The sequence below is a fragment of the Diadema antillarum genome, unplaced genomic scaffold, assembly GCF_040938485.1.
Source record: "Diadema antillarum isolate AM-2024a unplaced genomic scaffold, OU_Dant_1.0 seq00000250_RagTag, whole genome shotgun sequence".
NCBI classification, from domain to species: Eukaryota; Metazoa; Echinodermata; class Echinoidea; order Diadematoida; family Diadematidae; genus Diadema; species Diadema antillarum.
Genome location: NW_027271294.1, coordinates 816713 through 839989, shown reverse-complemented (window position 1 = coordinate 839989; position 23277 = coordinate 816713). Strand labels below are relative to the sequence as shown.

The window sequence follows — 23277 nt, the reverse complement described above, 5'->3', positions numbered from 1 at the left end:
ACATAACATACCCAGTTTATATATGCTGGAGAATAAAAGGAAATTTTGAGATGGTCTGTCATCCAGTAATCTCTATAATCACTTTGATCCATGTCAACTTCAGTAGAACTAATGAGCCTCAAGCGTTTCTTCATGATTAATTAGAAATCATGTATAATTAATGATACTTAAGTTTTGCTGATTATATTTTGGTCTGATGGTCAGTTTTGATTAAGGTGATCAAGAATGGCTGTCTCTAACTTAAATAGTTCATCAGATTTGGTTTTGTGCGTTTATAACGTTAAGCTTTCCATAAGCAAAGCAGAAATCCTTTTATCTTTCAGTGCTACTTACCCCAATATGCATTAGTAATCCTGTTACACATACTGTAAAAGTGGAAATTTTCGCGGTGTTGAAATTTTCATGCATTTTGCGCAGCCTGAAACTAGCGCGAAAATAAAACCACGCAAATATTTTTGTTTGCCATATGTTCCAGCAGTTGATGATTTGATTCCGCGAAATTAAAAACACGCGAAACTCTTTGTACCCCACCATGCGTGAAAAATTAGTTGCGAAAAATATCCACCTTTACAGTAGTCATTCACCATAGTCAAAGTCACATTATCTGCATTATCTGTTGCATGAGGCAAGTTTTCTCCTTGTTTATTCCTCAGGGAGATGTGGAAATGATCCTACCAAAGACCCAGGATGAGGAGGTAAATTAATCGCTATGTGTATTGCATTGTGTGATTAATAATTGAGGATTATACATGTAGAAAGAAATAAAAGCCACCTTGTGTTTCTGCTTTGAGCATCCCACTTGTTATCTTCAAAATCTCTGCTCAGAATCAAAACTAGACATATGCTTTTAAAGACCATCTCAATGCTTAAAGGGGTCATTTAGTTTTGGTTGAGACCTACTTAAGGTTTCTATCATTTATTGGTGGGATAATGAAAAACCTCTTATGAAATATGAAAGAGCATGTAATTCTACAAGAAATCCAACGTTTACTTGATGAAAATTGGTTGTAAAATGGCTGAGATATCCAAAATAGAGTGATCCGCATAAAAGGTGGGACCCACCTTTTATTACGAGTGCCTTGTTTTACTTTGTTTTGGATGTCTCAGCTATTCCAAAACCGATTTTTGTCCAATAAACTTTGAAATCCTCTTAGAATGATATGCTAGATACTATTTTATAAGTGGTTTCTTGGTATCTCGCAAAAAGTTAAAAGCCCAATCCTCATCTCCACCAATACTATACTATCTCTTTAGTGCTTACCAATATTTCAACTATTCGTCAATCATTTCATATTTCTGAACCTGCCCTCTAATTTTGCCCACTTTTAACTTGTCTTTCTTTCCATATTCTTCCTTTTGTTTATTTCTTTGTTCTTCCTTGCTTCATTTTGTGTCATTTTGTTTTGTATAAAAGGTTTTTATTCCATTTCTGTTTTATTTTCTGGGTTGCGTTAGTGTAACATTAGGCAAGTTTCTGTGACGTTCACATGCTGTGTATACTAATAATTATTATCTACCAAGTAGTGGAGCAGCGTGAGTCCTGTGTTAATCAATACCTTCAAATCTGAACTAAAGACCTATCTTTTCCAGCAGCATGTGACATATTGTGGGAACTGGGTACCACTATTGAATGTTCTTTACGCTGCTACATGTATATTACAACACTGTTCATCTTCATCATCATCATCCGTTTTCTGTACCAAGGTTGATATGTGCCTGAGTATTTCAGTTTTTTCCCACTGTACTTCCGTGGATGCACTGGATATATCATCCCTTGAATTCCATAGAGCAAAGTCCAACGATTTTAATTTACGGTATGTTTCACACTGGCCACAAGACAAGACATGTTGTTGTAGTTGGTGTGAGAAGAGAAGTCAAGTGGCCGAGTTCAGTGATGAGATAAGGGCAGTTTATAAACTCCAGGACATCCTCATTCAATAACACTGATATATATCAATCACTCGAAGCAGCCTTTATGTATTCCCCTCATTTTCCTTCGTCTGGTCTAAAATTTTGCCATGGATTCTGAGAACAATTGCTGCATCATTCATATCCAGGAGAACAGGATATACCACGTGATTATTGAATAAAACTTGACTAATTAGTGCTTTTCTTAGTAGATTTGAACTACTTCCATGCTGATGACCTGTCCCGAGTATACAATGGGTAACCAACCTGACATTGGTGTGAGTTGGTGTATTGTCTGTTACTCATTCAAAACTTGCAGTACGTGTGGTCAGATTGCAAAATTCAGGTGGCTAATGAAAAGGAGTGTATTGTGTATATGTGGTTAAAGTTTGCACTTGCTTTTTTGTTGTCATGAGTGTCCTTATTATTTCTGCAAACAAAAAAACAAAATAGAAAATCCATTTCACAGATATGTACGTATAGATGTTATGAGAATTATCAGATGATTACTCCATTCCGGGATATGCATATGTCTAAATGCTGTAATAAAGGAAAAAAGATGTTTATAGGTGATATGAGACATTGGATACGTATCAGGTACCCCGGTATGAAGTAGATTTCATGAGGACAGAAGCTCTTAGTGTCAAATTTAAAAAGTACATCAACCTCGTGGATCCCTCCATGCAGTCAATCTTCTGCAATATTCATGTACTGTTAATGCATTAATTTTCACGGTACATTAATTTTTGCATATTTCACGCTACTTTTGGCTAGCATAAATTCTAAAACCCGTAAAAATATCTTTGCAATTTTCTCTGCACATTTTGAATGGGTTGACGATTAATTGCACAGCGCAAATTGAAGAACCAGCAAATATGTTTTTGAGCCGCTCAGCACAAAAATTTAATCACGCGAAAATATCCATGTTTACAGTATTATATTTCTCATGTATTTGTATTGTAGATGGAGTTCAGGGAGTTCTACTCAGTTGTTCTACAAACCCTCCTCCACCCCCTGGGTAAAGTGGACAGCATGAAGTTTAACCCCCTGGAGCTTGTTGGTCACCTGCAGAGGGTATGTAGGCCACACCCATTAGATTGACCCCATGTTGTTATTTGAGGGGCAGAAAGGTGATAATGTTGCATGTTGTGTACGATGGTTACTCTGACCTTGCTCTCCCATAAAATGTCCCAATTTGCTTTGCTTGATATTATTCCAGTGTAATCTGCACATGAATTCCGTTTTCAAAAAAGACAAATATCAGTAGCTATGACTTTAGAGAAAGCAGTTGTTCTGTGATAGCTTTTAGCTATTGTGAAATTGGAAGTTTAATGAAACTGCTGTTTTCAGTTTCTCAGTTACAAGGTACATGGATGACATTCCATAGTTTCTCTTGAGTATATGGAAAATATATGCATAAGAATAAATCAGTATATTGTGGAGATACATGAGTATTTTTATCTTAACTTGAATATTCACTGTATGTGTATTCAGCATTATTGAGCACAGATGATTACATTGTGCAATTCTTAAGCAGATTTATGATCAGGTTTGAGTTTCTTCAGTTTGTCTCCCTCTACAAATGAACATTTGTTAAGATCGCAACTGCTGATCTATAAATTATCTTCACAAATTTTCATTTGTAGAGGGAGACAAACTGAAGAAACTCAAACCTGAGCCTCACCCCTCTGAATAACATCTTTCTTTCAGATTTATGATGTAACAGAATCATTCGAGTGTACAGGCACTTTGACTGCTGTAGATGCTTTTTCTTCGTCATTCAGATCTGTCTAAAAATCGGATCTGTCCAAAGTTGACCATATTGTAGAATTCGCTCAGGTGTAACAGCATGCCGGAGTCCTACAGAAAGGCCATGGTGACACAATGGGGATTAGGGGAATGAAGTAGTGTCTTTTGCCGTTTGCAGTTAGTTTAAAGAGATCCAAGTCATTCTGCAAAAAGAGCACTACAGCGAGTGTGCCAATCGATGAACAGATAGGGTTTAGTGAGCTACTGCCACATTTCATATGATAGTTCTGTTAGAAGTATATCTGTGTAAATATATGGTTGTCATAGTTGCTTAAAAAGTTGCCCATAAACCCAAACACTGCTTTTTACAGTCTATTATCACTCTTTTTATTGTCTTCATATAACCATGCAAAAAAGAGAGAGAAAAAAAAGGAAAACCTGTACTGCCATGCAAATGCTGGCCCTTTGAATCAGAAACCCCAAGACCTCAAATACAGTAAAAGCTGTGCAAACATAGATTGTATCGGATGAAGTGAGTAGTGCAGCCATTGTAAACTACCATGCATGCTTTGGATACATTGGTGCACTTGATGAATAGTAGCATTATTGGCCTCAGTATGATATCATAGAACCCAAAACTGATTCTACCAGAGATTAGCCTATGCAGAGGATTTATCATTAGTTTCAAATTGATGTAGAGTCAGCAGGACTACACCAAGTTTGCCTTGTGGTGAATGTTTGCCATCATATCACACAAGACCTCCCATATAATAAATATCACGAATGGTATAGTTTTGTGACCAACAAATGATGCTTTATCAAATTTTAACCTCTGATTTTGACTCTCTTATATGGCAGTGGAAATTGGTTTTGTTTTATTTTTTATGGGGGGTTCGTAAATAAGTTTATGCATCCAGCAGATATCTTGGAATTGACTGTTAGATTTCTCATATCATCATGAAACTACTATAATCAAGTGTACAAAATTGTAATAGTGAGGTAACAGTCATTTTACCATAAACTATACAGATTGTTTCTGCTCAAAGTTCCCCCAGTCATACTTTACCAATGGTTGTATGTATTGACCGATTCTGTGACGCGCTATGTGTATTTTTGGCATGGGCAGCGCCATTACCCGGTGTCTTAGCCGACCCCCCCTCCCCTCTCCCCCACCCCCTTCCGCGCACGGAATGAAAAACTGATGCATAGTTGTTTTAGCCAATAGGCGTCTCGTACTGAGTGCGCGAATGCTTGCTTAGTGCGCGAACCTTTATTACAAGTGCGCGATAAACATGTTGCCCGGGGGTGGGGGAGAGCAGGGGGGGTTGGCTAAGACACCGCATGGCTGTGCACAGTGCCACAAATTGTCTGCTGCCCTCAACGAACCCGAATCGGTCAATAGTTGCCCAACATGTGCAGGCTCATGTCTATATGTAGACACGCTAACTTTCTGTCACATTATTCAAGAATGTTGTGTGGATAGTCAATATCTAATGGATTGTTTTTTATTTCACTTTGCAGATTTTCAAAGTTCCCAATGCCTTACACAGCACACTGGTGAAAGAAGAAATAAACAGAAGGGTGAGTGAGTGTGTGAATACAAATCCCTCTTGTGTATATGTGAGCATCTGGGAGGAGGAGCATTAGTTAGAATAGATCTGTAGTACAGGGCATATATATCATGTATGTGTGTATAAACCTGTTTGTTTTCCTGCATTCCTGATGTACCATATGTCCCCCCCAAAAAAAAAAAAAAAAAAAAAAAAAATTACAATGGGACCATCCACGATTGATTTAAAAATAGTGAATCAATCCAAATGCAATTTCAGGGTATGAAACTATAACTTTTTACCCACATGTTACAGAAAACCCTATCCAATTTTGCTTCAGCGGTTGAAAAGAAATGAGAACCTTTGTCAGGAATTCCTTCCCTCCAAGTTCTGTCCATTGTGTTTACACATTAATGCACGGTTCCAAGAGCATCCAAGTGCTAAACTTGGAAGAAACAAACATGACATGCTTCAAAACGATCCACATTTCTCTGTGACCGCTTAACCAAACTGAATGAGGTTTTCTGCAAAATATAGGTAAGATGTTATATTCTAAGACCTTGAAATAGCATTTGGACAGTTTAAACACATTAAAAGTTATCAATGCGGAAATCTGATCGCAATTTTTTTTTTGGGGGGGGGGGGGATGTAGTGTACAGTAGTATGAGTTTGATGTGTAACTCCAGTCCCAGGTGATGAAAGTCCTGCATTTACATTGTAATGGCTAAGTTTAAAATGATTGTTGCTGGTATATATGTGTAAGCAAAATCTGGTAGTTCACAAAGTTGATTGGCAATTGCCCTTGAAGTTATGACCATTTTAAAGTTATACAGTCACTATTATTGACTCGAGGCAAAGATTGAGTTACCTAGATAGTAGGCTGCATCTCTTCTTGGTCCATTTAAAGAATAGATTCCATTAAAAGATAACAGTGGAAACATGGCAGAGGGACAACTTTCAACCTGAAACCTTTATTTTATCTCTAAGCTCTCTTGAATTTGTGTGACAGCCCTTCAGTGATGCAGAGAATGTTTGAATCTGTTGTTTAGCAGAGGATGAATCAAATTTTTGTGTGAGGAGGATTTTAAGAGATGTGATGTATCAACCCCACCTCTCTTTGAATGATATTCACTGAATATATTTCAAATTTATTCAAAAATTATCGCAGTCACTTGCAATAGCATTCACTTTTGTATTTGGGATAAGAAATAAGCAGACACTTCTGTTTTATTTTGGTTTTCTTTTCCCATCTTCACCAACAGCCAGAGAGCTTTGTTCTTCGAGTAACTGTGGTAGAGGCTAAGGACATCAAAGGAATGGATCCTAATGGTGAGCATGTCTGCACTCTTTACCAATAACAGAGCTACAAATATATCAGAATTTATAATCATGTTCAGCAGCAAAGTATGAAGGCAATATGATCTCTGTAGGGAGAGACTCAATGTGCGATTCAATTTTCTAGCCCAACATCAACTTGGCTGGCGCTAATGGAAGAAAAAAAAAAAAAACAGAGAAGGGAAAAAAAAAACCCTACCAGTATGTAAATACAACATTGCTGCACAATGACTCTAACCCTCTAACAGGGATTTCATGAAGTGAAATGCTGTCTACAAACACAATTGCATTAAAAATACTTTTTTCCCCTCAATCCAGATTATTGTAAGGGACAGTTTTCCTCTTCATTACTTTCTTATTAGCCTTGACTTTATGGACTGAAGAGGAGTTTTTTTTTTAGAAAGAAAGCAAAGTGAACACAAAACTGCTCAAAGCTAAGAGCATATAATGTTGAAATTAAACATTAGAGCAGTTTTTATTTTTAAGTGGGAATGTATTGATGAGATATTAAAACACATATCTATAAACTTTTTTTTTTGTCTTTACTGCACTAAAATGTCTTTCTAGTAACACTTTAAAAGTGGTTTGTTGAGAGGAGGCAAAATGGTGAAGTTGACATCTCTGTCCAGAATTGCACCAGACATTTGTTCGTCTGAATCATAGATCATTGTGTGTTCTTTGTCCAAACTTGTCTGCATCGATTGCCATCCCATGGCGGGCACGTATAGATTAATAGACATTGTTCTCCCAAACTGTGTGCCGTGTGACCATAAAGATAACTTTATGATGGGCATTCGGCTGCAGCGTGTATACTTTTCTCAGCACATGACCAGCTCCTACGAGTGTTTGCACAGGGCTCGATCCAAGCCAGCGTCCTGTCTTTACCAATGCTATCGATGTGTCAATATTTTGGGGCGGGGATTTGCCACAGTGCAAATGGAACCACAATGGAAGCTACGCCAAGGGGATATGGAAATCAACCTTATCTCAGATCTCCCTCTCTCTCTCTCTGTTGCAATACAAGAGTGTAAGAACTGTCTTGGAAGAAGTTCAAATAACATGCCTGTACATGCTCTCTGTTTACCACGTTTGATTTATAGCAGTAGGGTCGTTTGTTATGTTCTGTCTTTTTTTTTCTTTCTTTCTTTTTTCTTTTTTTTTGTGGCCATTTGATTCACACTCATTTTAGGAGCCAACATACTCCAATATTGACAGTAGTAATCTGTTTGAATCGAGGAGTAATGTTGATGAGGGTTATTTTTTTTTTCATTTTTTGTGTGCATTTTGTCTGCATGAATGCATGTTTGCCAATTTATGATTTATGTCTGCTCATGAAAGATAAAATCCAGTTTTTTAGATGGATGTAAATGTTACAAAGCAGAGGATGAACATTCTATGAAAGTTTTGTAGCTTTCATATGTGAGTGTGCGAAGGGATTATGCAGTAAAGTGTATGATGTCATATTCCTTGTAAATTCTTTTCCTATCCTTTTCAGACAGTTGTAATTTGAAGGCATTATTCAGTTGCATGTCTGCATAGTCTGCTTGTTTACTGTAAAACCAGAAATTTTCATTGCACGAAACTTTCTGGTTTTACCGTGAACTCTTGGTGATCTAGCTAGTCTTGCCCTGGCCCATGTGAATGAAAGAAATGTGAGATCTTTAACCTTCTGCATGCCAAATTATAGTACCTGCTCATTGGTTTGTGTGTGAAATTTGTTCACATTTGACTCATTAGTGAAGAAAGGGTTATAGCAACCTTTCTGTATTGAGCACAACTTTTTACTTTTCCTCTCCCCACCCAGGGAAGAGTGATCCCTACTGCCTGCTGACACTGTGCAACAAGCGAGTGGGCAGCCCCTCCCAGGGCCAGCATCACCTACAGGTGCAGCCTCAACACAGCCGGAGCAGCAGCTATGAACCCCTCATCAAGGACCCCGCCCAGCAGCTGCAGCATGCCAACACCCTGCCTGCCATGACCACCACCGGCCCCCAGGGGGCGGATAAGGGCAACAGCAACAAACACCTGTCGCCCCAGACTTCGCTGCCGGAGGCAAGCCACGTACACAGCCTGCATCGGAACATCACCCGCAACCGCAGCTTCAACCGCAAGGATCGGCGGAGAAAGTCGTTGGAACACTTAGGGCTTGGTTAGTCTCGATCTACTGATGATGATGACAATTTAAATGATTTTGAGGATGATGATGATGATGCTTGATGATTATGATGATCATGATAATGATGATAATGATGGTGAAGCCACCACAGCCTGCAGCGGAACATCACCCGCAACTACAGCTTCAAACGTAATTAGGACCAGCGGAGGAAGTCGCTGGAACACTTGAGTTTGGTTTGTCTTAATCTACTGATGATGATGATTAATAAGATGATAATGCTGAGGATGATGATGATGATAATTATGCTTGATGATTATAATGATGATGACAATACTGATGATGGCCATGATGATGATGATAATGATAATGATAAAAATGATTATGGTGGTAATAAGTTTTTCATCATTCATGGTTACATACTTTGAAGACACAATCCATGTCTATATCCAGTAGAGCTATAAATTTTGAGTGGATGACAGATTTTAGCTTGTACATCTGTGTGTGTTTTTTATATGGGTTTTCCTTTAATTACTGTTACTTTCCGTCAATGTCTGTGTTCACCCTGTGTCGCTGTATGTCATCACTCCCTGAAGGAAACAGCAAGAACCAGGTCCTGCAGCAGGACTTACACCTAGCCGTGCCAACAGACAGCTCCCTGAAGACACACAAGGTTTCGGAGTCCGGCTTCAGCCCCAGTCTCCCTCATAACAACGCTTTGGAGGAAGGAGCCCTCTATAGGACATCTTGCCAGAAGGAGACTTTGCATCCAGTCTGGAGCGAGACCTTTGACATGTCAGTGGAAAATTCCTTTATCTCTTTGTATCTGTAATTGCATTGAAATTGTGAAGTTTTCAAAGACCTGGTACTGTGGGGATTCATGGGTGGCCCGATACATTCACTACCCATCGGGGTACATTCAGATCAAAAACCTCGAATTGCACCGTTCAGCAAGTATGTGCATTGAAGTCGGGGTACATGTGAGATTTCAGATTTTTTTTTTTTTTTTTTACTTGCCCAAATCAGACTTTTTGGCAATTCAAATGCATTGAAATCCTCACAGTTAAATACACTTCAGAATTTTTTGCATAAGTTTCAGATTTTTGCATAAGTTTTAATGTAAAGACATAATCTAGTTCAACAAGGTATAGTTTGTATGGCTGTTATCTGCTTAATAAACTTTTCGATTCAGGGCTTTAAATCTGGATTCGTTGATTACTCTGTTCTTAATCCAAGGGATAGGCACCCACCCCCGCCCCCTGAATGATTATGTGTAATGACGTTGATAAAGAACACCTTGATATGGCAATGATAGTATGAATTATGTTGAATATGATGCCTTTCTTTTGAGAACAGAGAGCTGAATCGGCTGGATGGGGAGCTACGAATCACCATGTGGGACTTGGATGAGGAGACGACCCTATGGGACGCCTGCAAGAGTCTGGATTCAGACCACAAAATAGCTGGCATCAAGAAGTAAGAGGAATTCTAGGTCCAATTTGGAAATATTTGTGAAAATGAATGTTAAATATTGTGAATGTATATAATGATGTGTATAGAAGCTATGATATGATTGTGTAAGATACGTATAAGATAGAAAAGTATTACAAGGCATTGTGACAATTCTCTTTTTGAAGGGGTTTGATTAATACCTTGTGAAACGTGTGTATTTCCTCATGGTTGTAAGAGATAGAATATAGTCTGTCACCAATGTAACACAGGGACATTGTAGAATATAAATCTAAATTAGAAGGTATTTCAGAAATGTACATTTATCATGTTGACAATCATTTCATAATTGCTCATGATAAGTTGCATTGGCTTTTACATTTCAGCCATTCTTTCTTTCTTTCTCAAGCATCATTTAATCCCCCTTTAATGATGGTGGTACATTGTAAATATGCTGACCCATAAACAACCTGAAGATCTGTTAAAGGGATAGTACAGTATTGGTGGAGATGAAAATTGGGCTTTTAAATTTTTGCGAGATACCAAGAAAACACTTATGATATAGTACAGAGTATACCATTTTAAGAGGAATTCAAAGTTTATTTGATGAAAATCGGTTTTGGAATGACTAAAACATTAAAAAACAAAGTAAAACAAAGCGATCGTAATAAAGTGTGGGTCCCACACTTTATTGGAATTGCTCTTTTTGGATATCTCAGCCATTTCAAAACCAATTTTCATCAAATAAACGTTGAATTCCTCATAGAATGACATGCTCTTTCATATTTCATAAGAAGTTTCTCATTATCTCACCAAAAAATGTTAGAAACCTGAAATTAGGTCTCAACCAAAACTATACCATCCCTTTAAGCAATGTTTAATGATGTCAACATGAAGATGAAGTGACATTTGTCTCAAACTAAATGGTAGTAGAATCAATGGTTTAAAATGTTACCGCCTAGTTTGTTGGTTTGCAAAGGATATGACCTTTTCCCCCCCCCCCCCCCCCCCCCATCCTCTTGATGTAGCATCTTCCGTCACATGAGGCATGGCATCAGTAAGTGCACTGACGACTTCCTAGGCCAGGTCATCATTCCCCTGGAAAAGATCGAGGCTGCCACCATCACTGAGGACTGGTTCCGCCTCCAGCGGGGTCACGCCAGGGTCATCAGTAGTCAGGTGACCGGCAAGCTCCACCTCAAGCTCCAGTTCATCAGGAAAGAGGTCAGTTGATTGCTATGAAATATGAATACAAAATTTTGTCAAGCCTTGTCCTGACTCAAGAAACCTAAAATTGCTTCATCGCACAGTTTTTGATTGAAAATGATTAACTTCCATCTAAATGCCTTCATAATATTTCTGATGATAAATCAATTAGTGATATTTTTATAGATATATATAAAAATATGTATTTTCTTTTGCATCAGTGTTATATGGATGTTTACATAAGAAGTGGTGCAAGTAATAATCAAGTCTTTGACTTGATCATTTAGAACAGATTAATGCATTTAAGTATTTGGTTTCATTGTTTCATTTCATTCTAACAGTTTCCATATGAAGATCTATTAACTCTAGACGTGAAAGCTATAATGAATAAATCTGTCTTCTTCTTGTAAATTTAAAATGTTTTATTTTTCTTTTTAATCTACTTCAGCTGGAGGCGAGGGAAGAGCGCCATCAGAAGGCGTTGTCCTTCTACCACCAGCTTGTGGCTGCGGCTCAGAAGCATGAAGCCGCTAAACATATCCGAGTGAGTCAGAACTCTGGGTCAAAGCTGTCAGCAATCCTTTCCAGTGTTCATGACATCATGACATTTTTTTTTTTTAGATGTGAAAAGAAAATACACATCAATATGATATGATTATGAAATACCAAAATTCCCCTATATTTCATTAGCTTATTATTTTGCGAATCAAGACTTACAAGCCATATTCGTCAATATTTGAATTCACAATCAAATGAGAAATATTTTCATTTCATTTCATTTCATTTCGTTTATTTCCATCATTCCACAAGGATAAAAAACACATGACATATACAAATCAAACAACGTTAACACAAGGTATTGTTACATTCATATGCTATACAAATCAGCACAAAATACACAACTGTAATGATGAAAAATGGAATGCACATATGAAAGCCTTTAAATGGCTTGTAAGACTGTGCATACCTAATAATGTATAGAAACAGAAAAATATCCTTTCTTTCTAGAAGCAAAGTTGGTGATACTCAGCAAGGAGACAGTTTATATTTCATTCATGTTTGAGATAATTTGGTTTGAATGTGCGATGATAATTTTATGCATGTTAGTGGATTTGTTAGATTTAGGAAATTAGAATCACTTTGAAATATTTTCCATACACAGTTAATCTTTTATAGTGTATTCCCACATCTGTGAACAAATGATACAGTTTACTGTGTGAATGGGTGCGGAGTTTAGTATTGTAACACACACAAAAAGTGATGTCTGCTTTCACCTCTATATTTCTGCCAGGCCAAAGACTCTGGGTGGGACGGTAAACTGAGCGCCCTCACCCAACACGTCCTCAACCAGTTTGCAGTCCAGAGTGGTATCCCCAGAGTGTCTCAGAATATCATGTAAGTTGATCGCTCATGAATAGTTTACACATATGTGAATGACTGAGGTGTGCAATGAATATATGGAAGGTAGATATATGAATATATTTAAAGAAATATATATAATACGATTAAAAAAAAAAAGTTTAAAGGGGTTGTTTCCTCAATAAGAGCTAGCATGCAAGCAAATGCAATAGAGAGATTAGATAACATTCTTCAAATAAGAATAAGAGTAGAGGAAATCATAGCAGTAGGTATAAGTAGTAGTAAATGTAGTACAGTAGTAGTAGTAGTTGTTGTTGCTGCTGCTGCTGCTGCAGCTGCTGTTGTGGTTGTAGTAGAAGTAGTAGTAGTAGTAGTAGTAGTAGTAGTAGTAGTAGTAGTAGTAGTAGTAGTAGTAGTAGTAGTAGTAGTAGAAGTAGTAGTAGTAGTAGTAGTAGTAGTAGTAGTAGTAGTAGTAGTAGAAGTAGTAGTAGTAGTAGTAGTAGTAGTAGTAGAAGTAGTAGTAGTAGTAGTAGTAGTAGTAGTAGTAGTAGTAGTAGTAGAAGTAGTAGTAGTAGTAGTAGTAGTAGTAGTAGTAGTAGTAGTAGTAGTAGTAGCAGCAGCAGCTTAATATAATAGAAGAACTGTCAATGATAGAAATGATGTTGATGGTAATGATGATGATGATAATAATATTCATGATGATATTGATTAAAAGCAAACTTAAGCAGTTTTGCATTGATGCCTGGTACTACTTATTAAAAAAAGATAGCTTGTGAGCATTGCTGTCTTCCCATTTACCCATAGATACCTGTCAGCACTGCTGGACTTCCAAATTGAGTTTGATAAGAAGAACAAGGAAGCGGAGGTCACTGCTAAAAATCGTGCCAAGAAGTTTGAGTCTACTGGAGGGCATGATGAGCCAGACTCCGCCTATTCCTCCGCCTCCTCCCTCATCAGGCCCCTCCCACTTGCCACTGGCCACTCCTCCTCCCCCAGTCTCAGCAGCAGCCCCACTGAGAAGAAGGACCGCCAGAAGGGCGAGGAGACTCCGGAATTAGTCCGGAGAGCGGCGATCAGGAGGGGCAAAACGCCCCCGGGTTCACCGTCCAGGCTGTCCCGAGGGGAGGAGTTCGACTTCGGTCTCAGCTTCGATCAGCCACTCACGACGAGCACGGGCAAGCCGTTGGTTGTGGTGAATGATCGCATGGTGCGGGAAGCCCTCTACAAGATCCATGCCGAGATGATGGCGGAGTCGGCTCTCACAATTTTTGGCAGCAACCCCAAGGGAGTCGCCACTCTCTTTGAGAGTAAACCTGATTGGCTCAGATATGAGGTAATGACTTTTTTATATATTTCTTGATTTTTTTTTTTAACCATCATCACTTTTTTACTTTAAATGAGAACAACTGCACATGAATTCAATGTTTACTTTCACCCCTTATAGATATAAGAATCCTTGTCATATTGATGTGTCCAGATTTCTTGCAGGTAATAAAATCCCATTGAGGTTAACATAATTCAACAATAGACTGATGTATACAGTACATCCACAGTAAGTTGTTGAGTCAGTTGCTGTGTAACTCCTAAGTCCCACATAATATAAGACTGACTGTGATTTGTTTTAAGGGGGAATATGCAGTATATTGTGAAGAAAATAATCAATGGCACTAGATTTATGCATTTCCAAACTTCAATAAAACACTTTCATATGTTTGCTTTTGCTGTTTACCGCTGTATTCATGCTTTACGCACATCGACTGGAATCAGTACGGTAAATTCAATCTTTAAGACTATGCATGAACTTGCATGTATTTTATTAATCTTAGTCTTTTGTTTGTTTTCCTCTGTGAAATCTGTGACTATAAAGGGCAAGATTTTGTTTGTGTTAATGAAAAACATTTTTTTTTCACTTTATCTCACATGGTTGCTCAAGTCATATCTTCTGTTCTTTTTTATGAAAAGTTTTGAATTAGTTTGGAAGAGTTTGATACAAGTGACACAATGTTTGTCAGCTTCTTGTGCTGTTGTGTTGATGCATTATTTCGTATTCGAATTATGTAACTTAGGAATCCCCAACTTCAAAATATTTTTATTCTTTGATCTCTTGTTGATAAAGACCAACTCTGCAGTAAGATAAAGGATGTGATAGGCCTTTTGACTCTTACAGGATAACATTGGTATTGCAAATGTTTAACTTAGAGTATATGTGATTGTAATGAACCAATTTTCTAAAATTGAGCTCCTCAACAAAAGGGAACTCTTATATTGCTTTCTTAACTTGCACAGTACTTCAGAGGCGTACTGTGTACCCCAAAACAAAGTCTTCTCATGCGTCTTCAGCTTGTTATTGCCATCATTGAAACAAAAAGAGCAGCAAATGTCAAAGAAAGCACATAAAAACATAGATAATTATGCTTCTGGCTGCTAATTGGCAGCACATTACTAGTCAGTCAATACTTGCTCAAACAGACAGTTCAGTTTTCTCAATGTCTACATAGCTAAATAGTGTGTTGTAGGTATTCATTATTGAGCAGGACATTACTTAGCAAGAAAAGAAAAGTTATCTTATCAATATTGTCCAACATTGTAAATTTGATAATGTGACATAGGGAGCAATATATAACATTTGTTGTCATATCCACTGTGGTGCTGACCCTGTATGTATCTTCATGAAACGTTTGTGCCATTTTGTTCATTTTTCTGTTAGCATGCAAAGTTCTTTTTCATCTTTTGATTGTTTCAGTTATGTGTTATGTCATGGATTGTACAGTGCATGGAGATGTCTATGTCAAGCACTTTACATGCAAACTATACTTCTTTATCATCAGTTTACAGTTGCAATCATTTATGATACAAAATGGGGAATGTTTAATGGCAGTGGTCCTTTGCATGCTATTTCATAGGTACCTGTAATGTGTCTGTTGTGTTATTGATGCCGCGTGTTTGTTATCATTTCTCAAACATAATAATTTCTTTTTTACATGCACTTCAGAAAAGTATAAAACCAGTAGTCTTTGTAGGCATTGTCTCATTTATTTATGCTCAAAAAGAAGGCAATTGTATTTATGCTACCTCTACACTACCCTATAATTAGCTGAATTTGTTCCTGTAGAAGAGAAAATGAGCATACTAGAATGGCAACAGCTGTAAACAGTCTTTGAACTTAAGACAGAACTGCCATTCAGTTTCAAATAAATAACTAGAACCTGAAGCAGGTGGTTCTTTCATTTGAAAACAAGGAATTTTAAGAGTGCCATGGCTGCCTGGACTGCCAGTAAAGCAAGCTAGTCAGGGAAAATGTGATAGCAATTGTTATATCTTTGTAATAAAAGAGGGAGTGGGGGGGGGGAGATACTGGACTTAACATCATTTGTGTTTGACATCTCTAGCAAAGTAAAAGATGTTGCTTGTCTTGATTTGTCTAGTCCCTGCAAAATGCTGCTAATTGTCAAATAAGCTTAGTGAAACATATCAAAGGGATATGCTAATTGTTTAATATCTAACTAAGATGATCAATTGGCATCTTTTGACCCTAAATGCATGACATTAGCAAACATCTTTTGAGATGCTATGGGTAGATTTATGATGAAATCATTGTAAAGTTAAAGATCTTTCTTCATATTTTGCTATGCCATTTACTCTGTGTTGAATTCATTTTGTTTTTTTAATTATCTCAGACTGCAATTGTTGAGAATTCCATCAGCACATATATTTATGAAATCCTGGCTCTGCTTCCGGACTGTGCTGAATTCTACCCTCCGACCAACGTACCAGGCTTGGAAAGTGCTAACGTGAAGTGCAAGTAAGCAAATATCTGAATTAATTATTTCTCATTTAGATCATGTTTGCTCATTTGAAGGAAAAAAAAAGGAAAGGAAAAAGAAAACGTTACTGTAAAAGTGGATATTTTTGCAGGAGTAGCTTTTAGCGCTTGGCTGAGTGAGATAAATTTTGCATGTATTTAATTCCGCAGAATAGCGGCATTACATAGTGGTACGTGTAGCAAGCAAAAATGTTCACATGCTTTTATTTTCGCACTAGTTTCTGGTTGCACAAAATGCATGAAAATTTCAACACTCCAAAAATGTTTACTTTTACAGCAGAACATAAGTACTATTCCATAGAGCCTGTCTCAACAGTCTGTGTTTTAAATGTGATGATGTGAATACAAGGGATAGTCTTCTCACAAGGCATTCTGAAACTAAGATGATCTTTTGTCATCTTTTTCTTCATATTTCCAGTGTTTATATCTATTTGCAAATGTTCTTGTGCAGCCTGTATGTAACTTTGACACCTACATTGGTCCCATATAGACAAGTTGCTCATGAATGCATGGCTAAGACATAAAAAATTTAAATAAGATGCATGCATTTATAAGTGAATTGGTTAGGTGATGGACGATGTTTGAAAAAGATATGTTTGTAGCTTTAAGAGACATTTTCTTTATCAAGTAGGGCTAACTTTCAGAGAGATTTACAAGAGATGCCAAACTTGATTCTTTATTCAATCATCATTTTTTTTATGTAAACCCCCAGATTGCAGCTCCTCCAGAGCCTGCTGTCGATGAGAATCTGGCGAGATCACAACACCCCAGTCCACCGCCTGGTCAGCAACCTGATGGAGTCCGTCGTCAGGAACGACACCCGACGCGCCATCAGCAATGACCTCGACTCCATTCCAATCCAGGATACGTCGCTGGTGAGTGGCAAGATGGCACAAGGTGTGACTGTTTCCCAGGACGTGCTTGTAGAGCATGTTGGTGATAATCACTCCTGTTGCTGGGAGGGAAACGGGAAACTGAGATTTCATCTTACATTTACATAAATTATCTTCTTTCATCATAAAATGTTTTGTTTCACCCCAGTCATATCCTAGGTGTGCATAGTATGATAGTGCTATTATGGAGATTCAAATATCTTACAGAATTATTCTGATTAGATTTTGAAATTAACCAGCAGAAGTCCCTTAACTAGATGTCCTTTAAAGTAGGTGATGTTATTAGTGTGCATTCAAAACAAGTTTCATATGATGTCACAAGATAGCGATGTCTATATGTCTTTGAATGATCAAACTCACCTCAAAGTAACATCTATTCAGTGTTCGTTCAGTGTTTTACAAAAGTTACTGCCTTGCACTGATTGTATTGTGTGAACTTTGACCTCAGAAACCTGTGGAATTGGTTGACCTCTTGGACAGAACTACTGCTGTCATCAACCGACTTACAGCAGACTGCAAACCACACAAAGACTACAAGAACTTCTTCTCAAGGTATAACATTAGTTTGTTTATGTGTTTTTTTTTAATTTGAGTATTGTGAAGTGCACACAGCACATGATAAAGCTGTAATGTAATTTGCTTGTCATTTGGCAATATATGTTATTAAGTTTTTGTATATGATATGTTCCAGCCACCATCAGCTATCCTTGAGGTCAATAATTAGTGAAAAAACAGACAAACATGAACATTGTATGTGTGTATGCAAACATACATTTTTTGACAATTTTTTTTTTTGATATTCTTTAGAAGAATGATATTGGAGGTTCATTATTGGTGCATTATGTCAACTGATGCCAGTATGACAATATGTGAATATTTATCACTCCTAAAGGTGAAAAAAATTATTTTTACTCTTTAAGGAATCGGGGTTTGTTTTTGGTTAGTTTTCAGTTGTCTGTCTGTTTGATCATTTATCCAAAGTTCTCATTGTAATCTGACACCCCCCCCCCCCCCCCCCCCCCCCCGTGTGCAGAAAATTCAGAATCGATGTTAACATCTAAGCATTAGCTTGACTTAAGAGAAAGACTGTGAAAGGAGCACTCTAAATTCTCAACGGATTCTAGCCCATCAAAGAGTTTTTGAGGTTTGGCATTGGGAAAGGAAGGATTTGAGCAAATTTCAAAGGTCAATTTCTCTCCCCTTTTCCAGGTTCCAGGTGGACTACTTTGCCACGGTCTCCCTGGAGATGGATCGCCAGGTCTCCAAGTTCCTTCTCAATGAGGTCCTGAAACGGCTGAACCAGTACCAGGCCCGCTACCGCCGCTTCCCCCAGAACATCGCCGAGTCCAGCAAGGCCAGCCTGTTGCTCTACATGGCGGTCAAGCAACTGGTGGCCGTGCTGAAGAAGAACCTAAATGGACAGTGAGTGCCCGTCTTGCGTGGCTTGTGGTCATTTCAAATACCATGAAGCATATTGCATGCTGTCAGGTTTTTTTTTTTTCGCTCTCCATATAAGTTGTCTGTTGTCCTCGATGCAGAAACTGTAGGCTTCTCACAGAAATTCCACACAGAGTAAACTCAAAAGTAGTTTTTGGCCTTTATTTTCAAAAGTTTGTTTTATATTTTTGTGTCATTTTGCAGTAGTACTCTACTGTAGCATTACATAATACCTTTGTCATTTAGATTTATATGCATTCTCTCTCTCTCTCTCTCTCTCTCTCTCTCTCTTTTTTTCTTTTTTTTTTGGGGGGGGGGGGGTGGAGGTCATTGCAGTAGTCTAGCTCTCAAAAGAATTATGTAGAAGGGTGGTTTAACTATGTATGATAATGAGCCTCTTCCTAGAAAGCTTGTGTGTTTGCTGTCTGTAATTACCGCTCCTGTACAGCATACAGCATTTTTGACTCGTAGAAAACCTTGCAATGTGAAACTTTGTTTTGTCATAATTTTGATTTGTCCCATTCTCTCTGTCTCCAGTGATGACCTGACCCTGTGGAACCACAACCTGTGGTTCCAGGACCCCCTCGGCTACTGGCTGATGACCTTCCAACATGAGACGTTTGACCGCGTCCACAAGGCCCTGGAGATGGACAAGGAGGTCAAGCTGGTCCATGAGGTGGTCAAGTATTCCAACTCGGCCGTTGACGTCCAGGCCTGCTTTGCCAAGGTAACATAAATCCTCGAATCTGCATCGTCCCTCGTGCATTTTGTTCATTTGTTTTGTTCATGGATTTAATACCCAGATTGATTGCCTCATTTTCATGTTGCCATGGAAGATAAAGGTTGCATTGGCTATAGGTCTTATGACAGTGGTGGTATGCGAAAATGACAACTGCAATAGCATCAGTTAGGTAGCCATTAAGATAGCTAGTGTTCACCATGGTAGTTGGATTTATTGTATGATACCTATCCTAACAATCTTGCATGCAATATCTGTGGTTAATTCAGAGGTGCTGCTGCATGTTATTTCTCTGGAGAATTTGTATTTTAGTCAGCAACTTGTTGTTGAAGGTTTTTATAGTAAGGAATTGTAATTAAAGTATAGATGATATCATACATAGGACCTACATGTGTATATGTGATCTCTGTGATCCTGTAAAGACAGCAGGGTTAGCACAAATTTTATTATTTGCATTGCTTCTACAAGTATATTTAAGGCCATTTGCTGTGAAATGATCCTAGAATTTTCCAAAGTAATTTTTAAGTTCCATCATCTCTTGCAAATATTAGTGACAGCATTGAGTATAATCACTGATGTTGACAGCGATTCAAGCCCTGGAGCAGGAAACGATGGATGATACGAGTCAAAAGAGAAATTTAGCACATTGAAGATAATGCTCAATATTTGGTGACTGTGAATGCATACCACTGTTTTTTCCTGGTAATGTGTCATATCTTCCTTCACGATCTGGTTTTCAGGTGATCCAAGAGTGGCAGAGCATTGGGTACAACTGTCCCAACAGTCGCTGCATGGCCATCACAAAACTAACAGACGTAAGCATGCACCTCAAAGCGACGATTGTAATGGTGGTTGTCGAAGGAGGAAGTCCTCCAAGAGAAATACTGTTTATCCCCTTGTGATTTGTTCCACATCTTCTCTCGATGTTGGCACATGTTTTGCCATTGTGATGTGCTCTCCAGTTGTGCAACAAAACTGACAGACGTACGAAAGTATCTAGAAACCCCGATAGGCTGCAGTACTGATCCGGCGTGATGACATCACCAGACCCTTGTCAGTTCTTGTATCAGCACAGTTGTAGTGATAGTCATCGTTATTGTGGGTGTACATGTGACTTGTAGATGTTGTTGATTTTGGTGTTATTAGTGAGGCATTTTTGGTGGTTGTGGTGGTGAAAGGTGTAAGTTTGATGTTGTTCTGGGTAGTGGTGGTTGCAGCGTGAATGACTAGGACAGGGTTACTAATTCTAAGGCCTGAAACACTAAATTCAATCCTCGTCTCTGTCTGTATTATAAGTAATTTATAAGTATGTAGATTCCTTTATTAAGTACAAAATGATAACTGTAGGCCTCTAAAGATGTTTTGCATAAAGACATTAATACACCATCAAGGAGCATGGATTATTGCATTCAAAATTTATCTTGAAACTCAAGTGATTATTGTTACCTGTGGGGTTCTTGTTTTAGATCACAGTGAAATGCGATCAATAAGCTATGAAATGTGTAGAGAGATATTTGGGGAGAATATGCTCACATGATCATGATAGTTTTTGTTATAAGGGTATATATGTATGGCCACAAAGAGATTTGATTTTCTTCTTTTCGAACAATTTGATTTCAAAATCCTTTTTTTCTGACTTCATGCACTACACAGATGATCTGTGAAGGTGCCAAACTCTACGCCTGCAAGATTCACTGGATTCTTGAAGCCAATGGTTTCTACAAGACAAACAAAGCCCAGCAGTTTGACATCAAAGACAAGGTTTGCTCATTTGCCCATCTTACAGAAGAGTCAACAGCAGGTTTCTTCCATTTAGGTTTCATGAAAGATCTTGCTGTCTTAAAATCTTAAGAAAAAAAGAAGACTCTTTGGTTTGCCCAGTTTACCTTTCCTGCTTGCTCTTATCAACAAGTCTTTTTAAACGTTTTGAAGGTCTTTTGCTTCCTTGAGTCATTCTGGTATCACATTGCATTTTTTTTTCATTCACCTGTTATTGGGAAAAAATGTTTGTGAAATGCTTATCAAATGTTAATTTCAAAGTCTTTGGATAAGATGTGATGGGGGAACATTGATATCAGTAAACATTTAGTTGCATTTACTTTTATGACATATGCTAATGTAGACTATCTCCAAGATAATTTGGACATGATGTACACATGGCTGACTGGTCACTTTATTAACCTATTTAATCCCACCCCACCCATGCCCACAGCTCTGCATCACCCTCAACAACATCGAGCATGTCCGCGTCTATCTTGACAACCTCCCCGCCCTGCTGGAGTGGAAGGCTAACTGTGCGGGGCTGGCCCTGTACCATGACAACAAGGGTGCCGGGGAGCTCACCCTGAAAACCCTGTACCGGCTGACGGCAGCCGCCAGCCAGGACATCCGGGTCATGTCGGCGCACCTGGAGCGGCGCATCGCCTTCAAGATGAGCCAGGAGGTGCACCGGCTGATGGACAAGGTGGTGAATCCGGACAAGAAGGTGCTGTGCGAGGAGGTCAGTATCACCTTATGAGACAAAACTGGACTTTGACATGGATTGTCAGATGTTAAGTGTGTTTGTGTGTATGTGTGTTCATGTGTGTCCGCACACACGTATGTATTATGGTACATTTATTCATTGAGTGCCTGTTCATATTTGTTTGTACATATGTGTGTGCATGTGTGGTTTTTACGTGCAGATATGTGTATGGGTAAATGAAACGTTTGATTGCAAAGCAGGTTAAACGCCATTTTCTAACATTTCAAAGTAAGTCCATCATCAGATGGAGCTTTCAAAACCTGTCCACTGATATTCTTCATGTTGCAGAAAAAGAAATATTTCATAAGTTGTTATTGAAAATATCCCATGTTTTCTTATTATTTTCTTTGTTTTTTAGCAGGATTTAATCACAAATATCTCAATTTGACATGAATGGAGTTAACTCGTTTTGCAGTCAAACTCTTCACATACTTTCAGACATTTTTTACAATCCAGGAACCTGCTCAAACTAAATATGGACACACACAAACTGTGTAGTATGTGCTTATTATGTGCAATAGGCCACAGGTACAATACCACAGAAACATAATGCGTATAAGGTCAGCATTTAGGAGTGTTGCATATTGGGGTCACAGAGTGAATGCACTAAGTCAGAAACCGTTCTCGGAATTAAATCAGTAAGTCCAGATGAATTGATTTGATTTTGTACCTTTATTGAACATTACCTGGATGAATCAGAACTTACACCATTTGAATGCACAAAGTCTTATGTGAGTACATGAAGTCGACATTGCAGTGTCTTGTAATATGTCTGCCCATTCTCCAGTGTGGTTGACCGGTCCATTCCTAATAATGTGTGTACGTGCCTGCTTATTCAGTAGCATAGACAACAAGCCATATCTGAGCTTCATTCCAGGACAGTGCTGAATTATATACTTTAACATTTTATTATTACTTAACTGAACTTTAAAATCACCTTTTTATCATTATATTCACCAGTATAGTACATATGTATATACACTGTACTGTACAAATATAAGGCATATATTACTAGAGTTCACAGGACGATATACAAGAATTTAAGAATATATCATTTTTGTGTTTGTCTCACCCACAAAAGGCAGAGGCTGGAAGAAGAGATTCAAAAGTCCTCCATCTGTTGTTTCTACATCATCAGGCGCTCTTCCGAATATCATCCTTTACACATGATGTTAACATTTGCCTTCAATAT

At 38.1% G+C, this 23277-nt stretch overlaps 1 protein-coding gene across 1 annotated transcript in view; it reads left to right on the top strand.

Annotated features, from left to right (window-relative positions):
* The first annotated feature begins 656 nt into the window (after nucleotides 1-656).
* The window catches only part of LOC139729711 (protein unc-13 homolog D-like), a 41048-nt gene continuing 18427 nt past the window's right edge, over nucleotides 657-23277 (top strand). Inside the window, exons 1-20 of the mRNA XM_071640641.1 lie at nucleotides 657-695; nucleotides 2872-2982; nucleotides 5179-5238; nucleotides 6470-6536; nucleotides 8347-8695; nucleotides 9259-9450; nucleotides 10012-10131; nucleotides 11133-11328; nucleotides 11759-11854; nucleotides 12602-12705; nucleotides 13474-13560; nucleotides 13627-14002; nucleotides 16347-16471; nucleotides 17205-17367; nucleotides 17834-17937; nucleotides 18595-18807; nucleotides 19360-19549; nucleotides 20302-20376; nucleotides 21215-21322; nucleotides 21774-22061. Coding sequence (XP_071496742.1) covers nucleotides 666-695; nucleotides 2872-2982; nucleotides 5179-5238; nucleotides 6470-6536; nucleotides 8347-8695; nucleotides 9259-9450; nucleotides 10012-10131; nucleotides 11133-11328; nucleotides 11759-11854; nucleotides 12602-12705; nucleotides 13474-13560; nucleotides 13627-14002; nucleotides 16347-16471; nucleotides 17205-17367; nucleotides 17834-17937; nucleotides 18595-18807; nucleotides 19360-19549; nucleotides 20302-20376; nucleotides 21215-21322; nucleotides 21774-22061 — 3054 coding nt within the window. The 5' untranslated portion in view covers nucleotides 657-665. The remainder of the gene's footprint in view (nucleotides 696-2871; nucleotides 2983-5178; nucleotides 5239-6469; nucleotides 6537-8346; nucleotides 8696-9258; nucleotides 9451-10011; nucleotides 10132-11132; nucleotides 11329-11758; nucleotides 11855-12601; nucleotides 12706-13473; nucleotides 13561-13626; nucleotides 14003-16346; nucleotides 16472-17204; nucleotides 17368-17833; nucleotides 17938-18594; nucleotides 18808-19359; nucleotides 19550-20301; nucleotides 20377-21214; nucleotides 21323-21773; nucleotides 22062-23277) is intronic.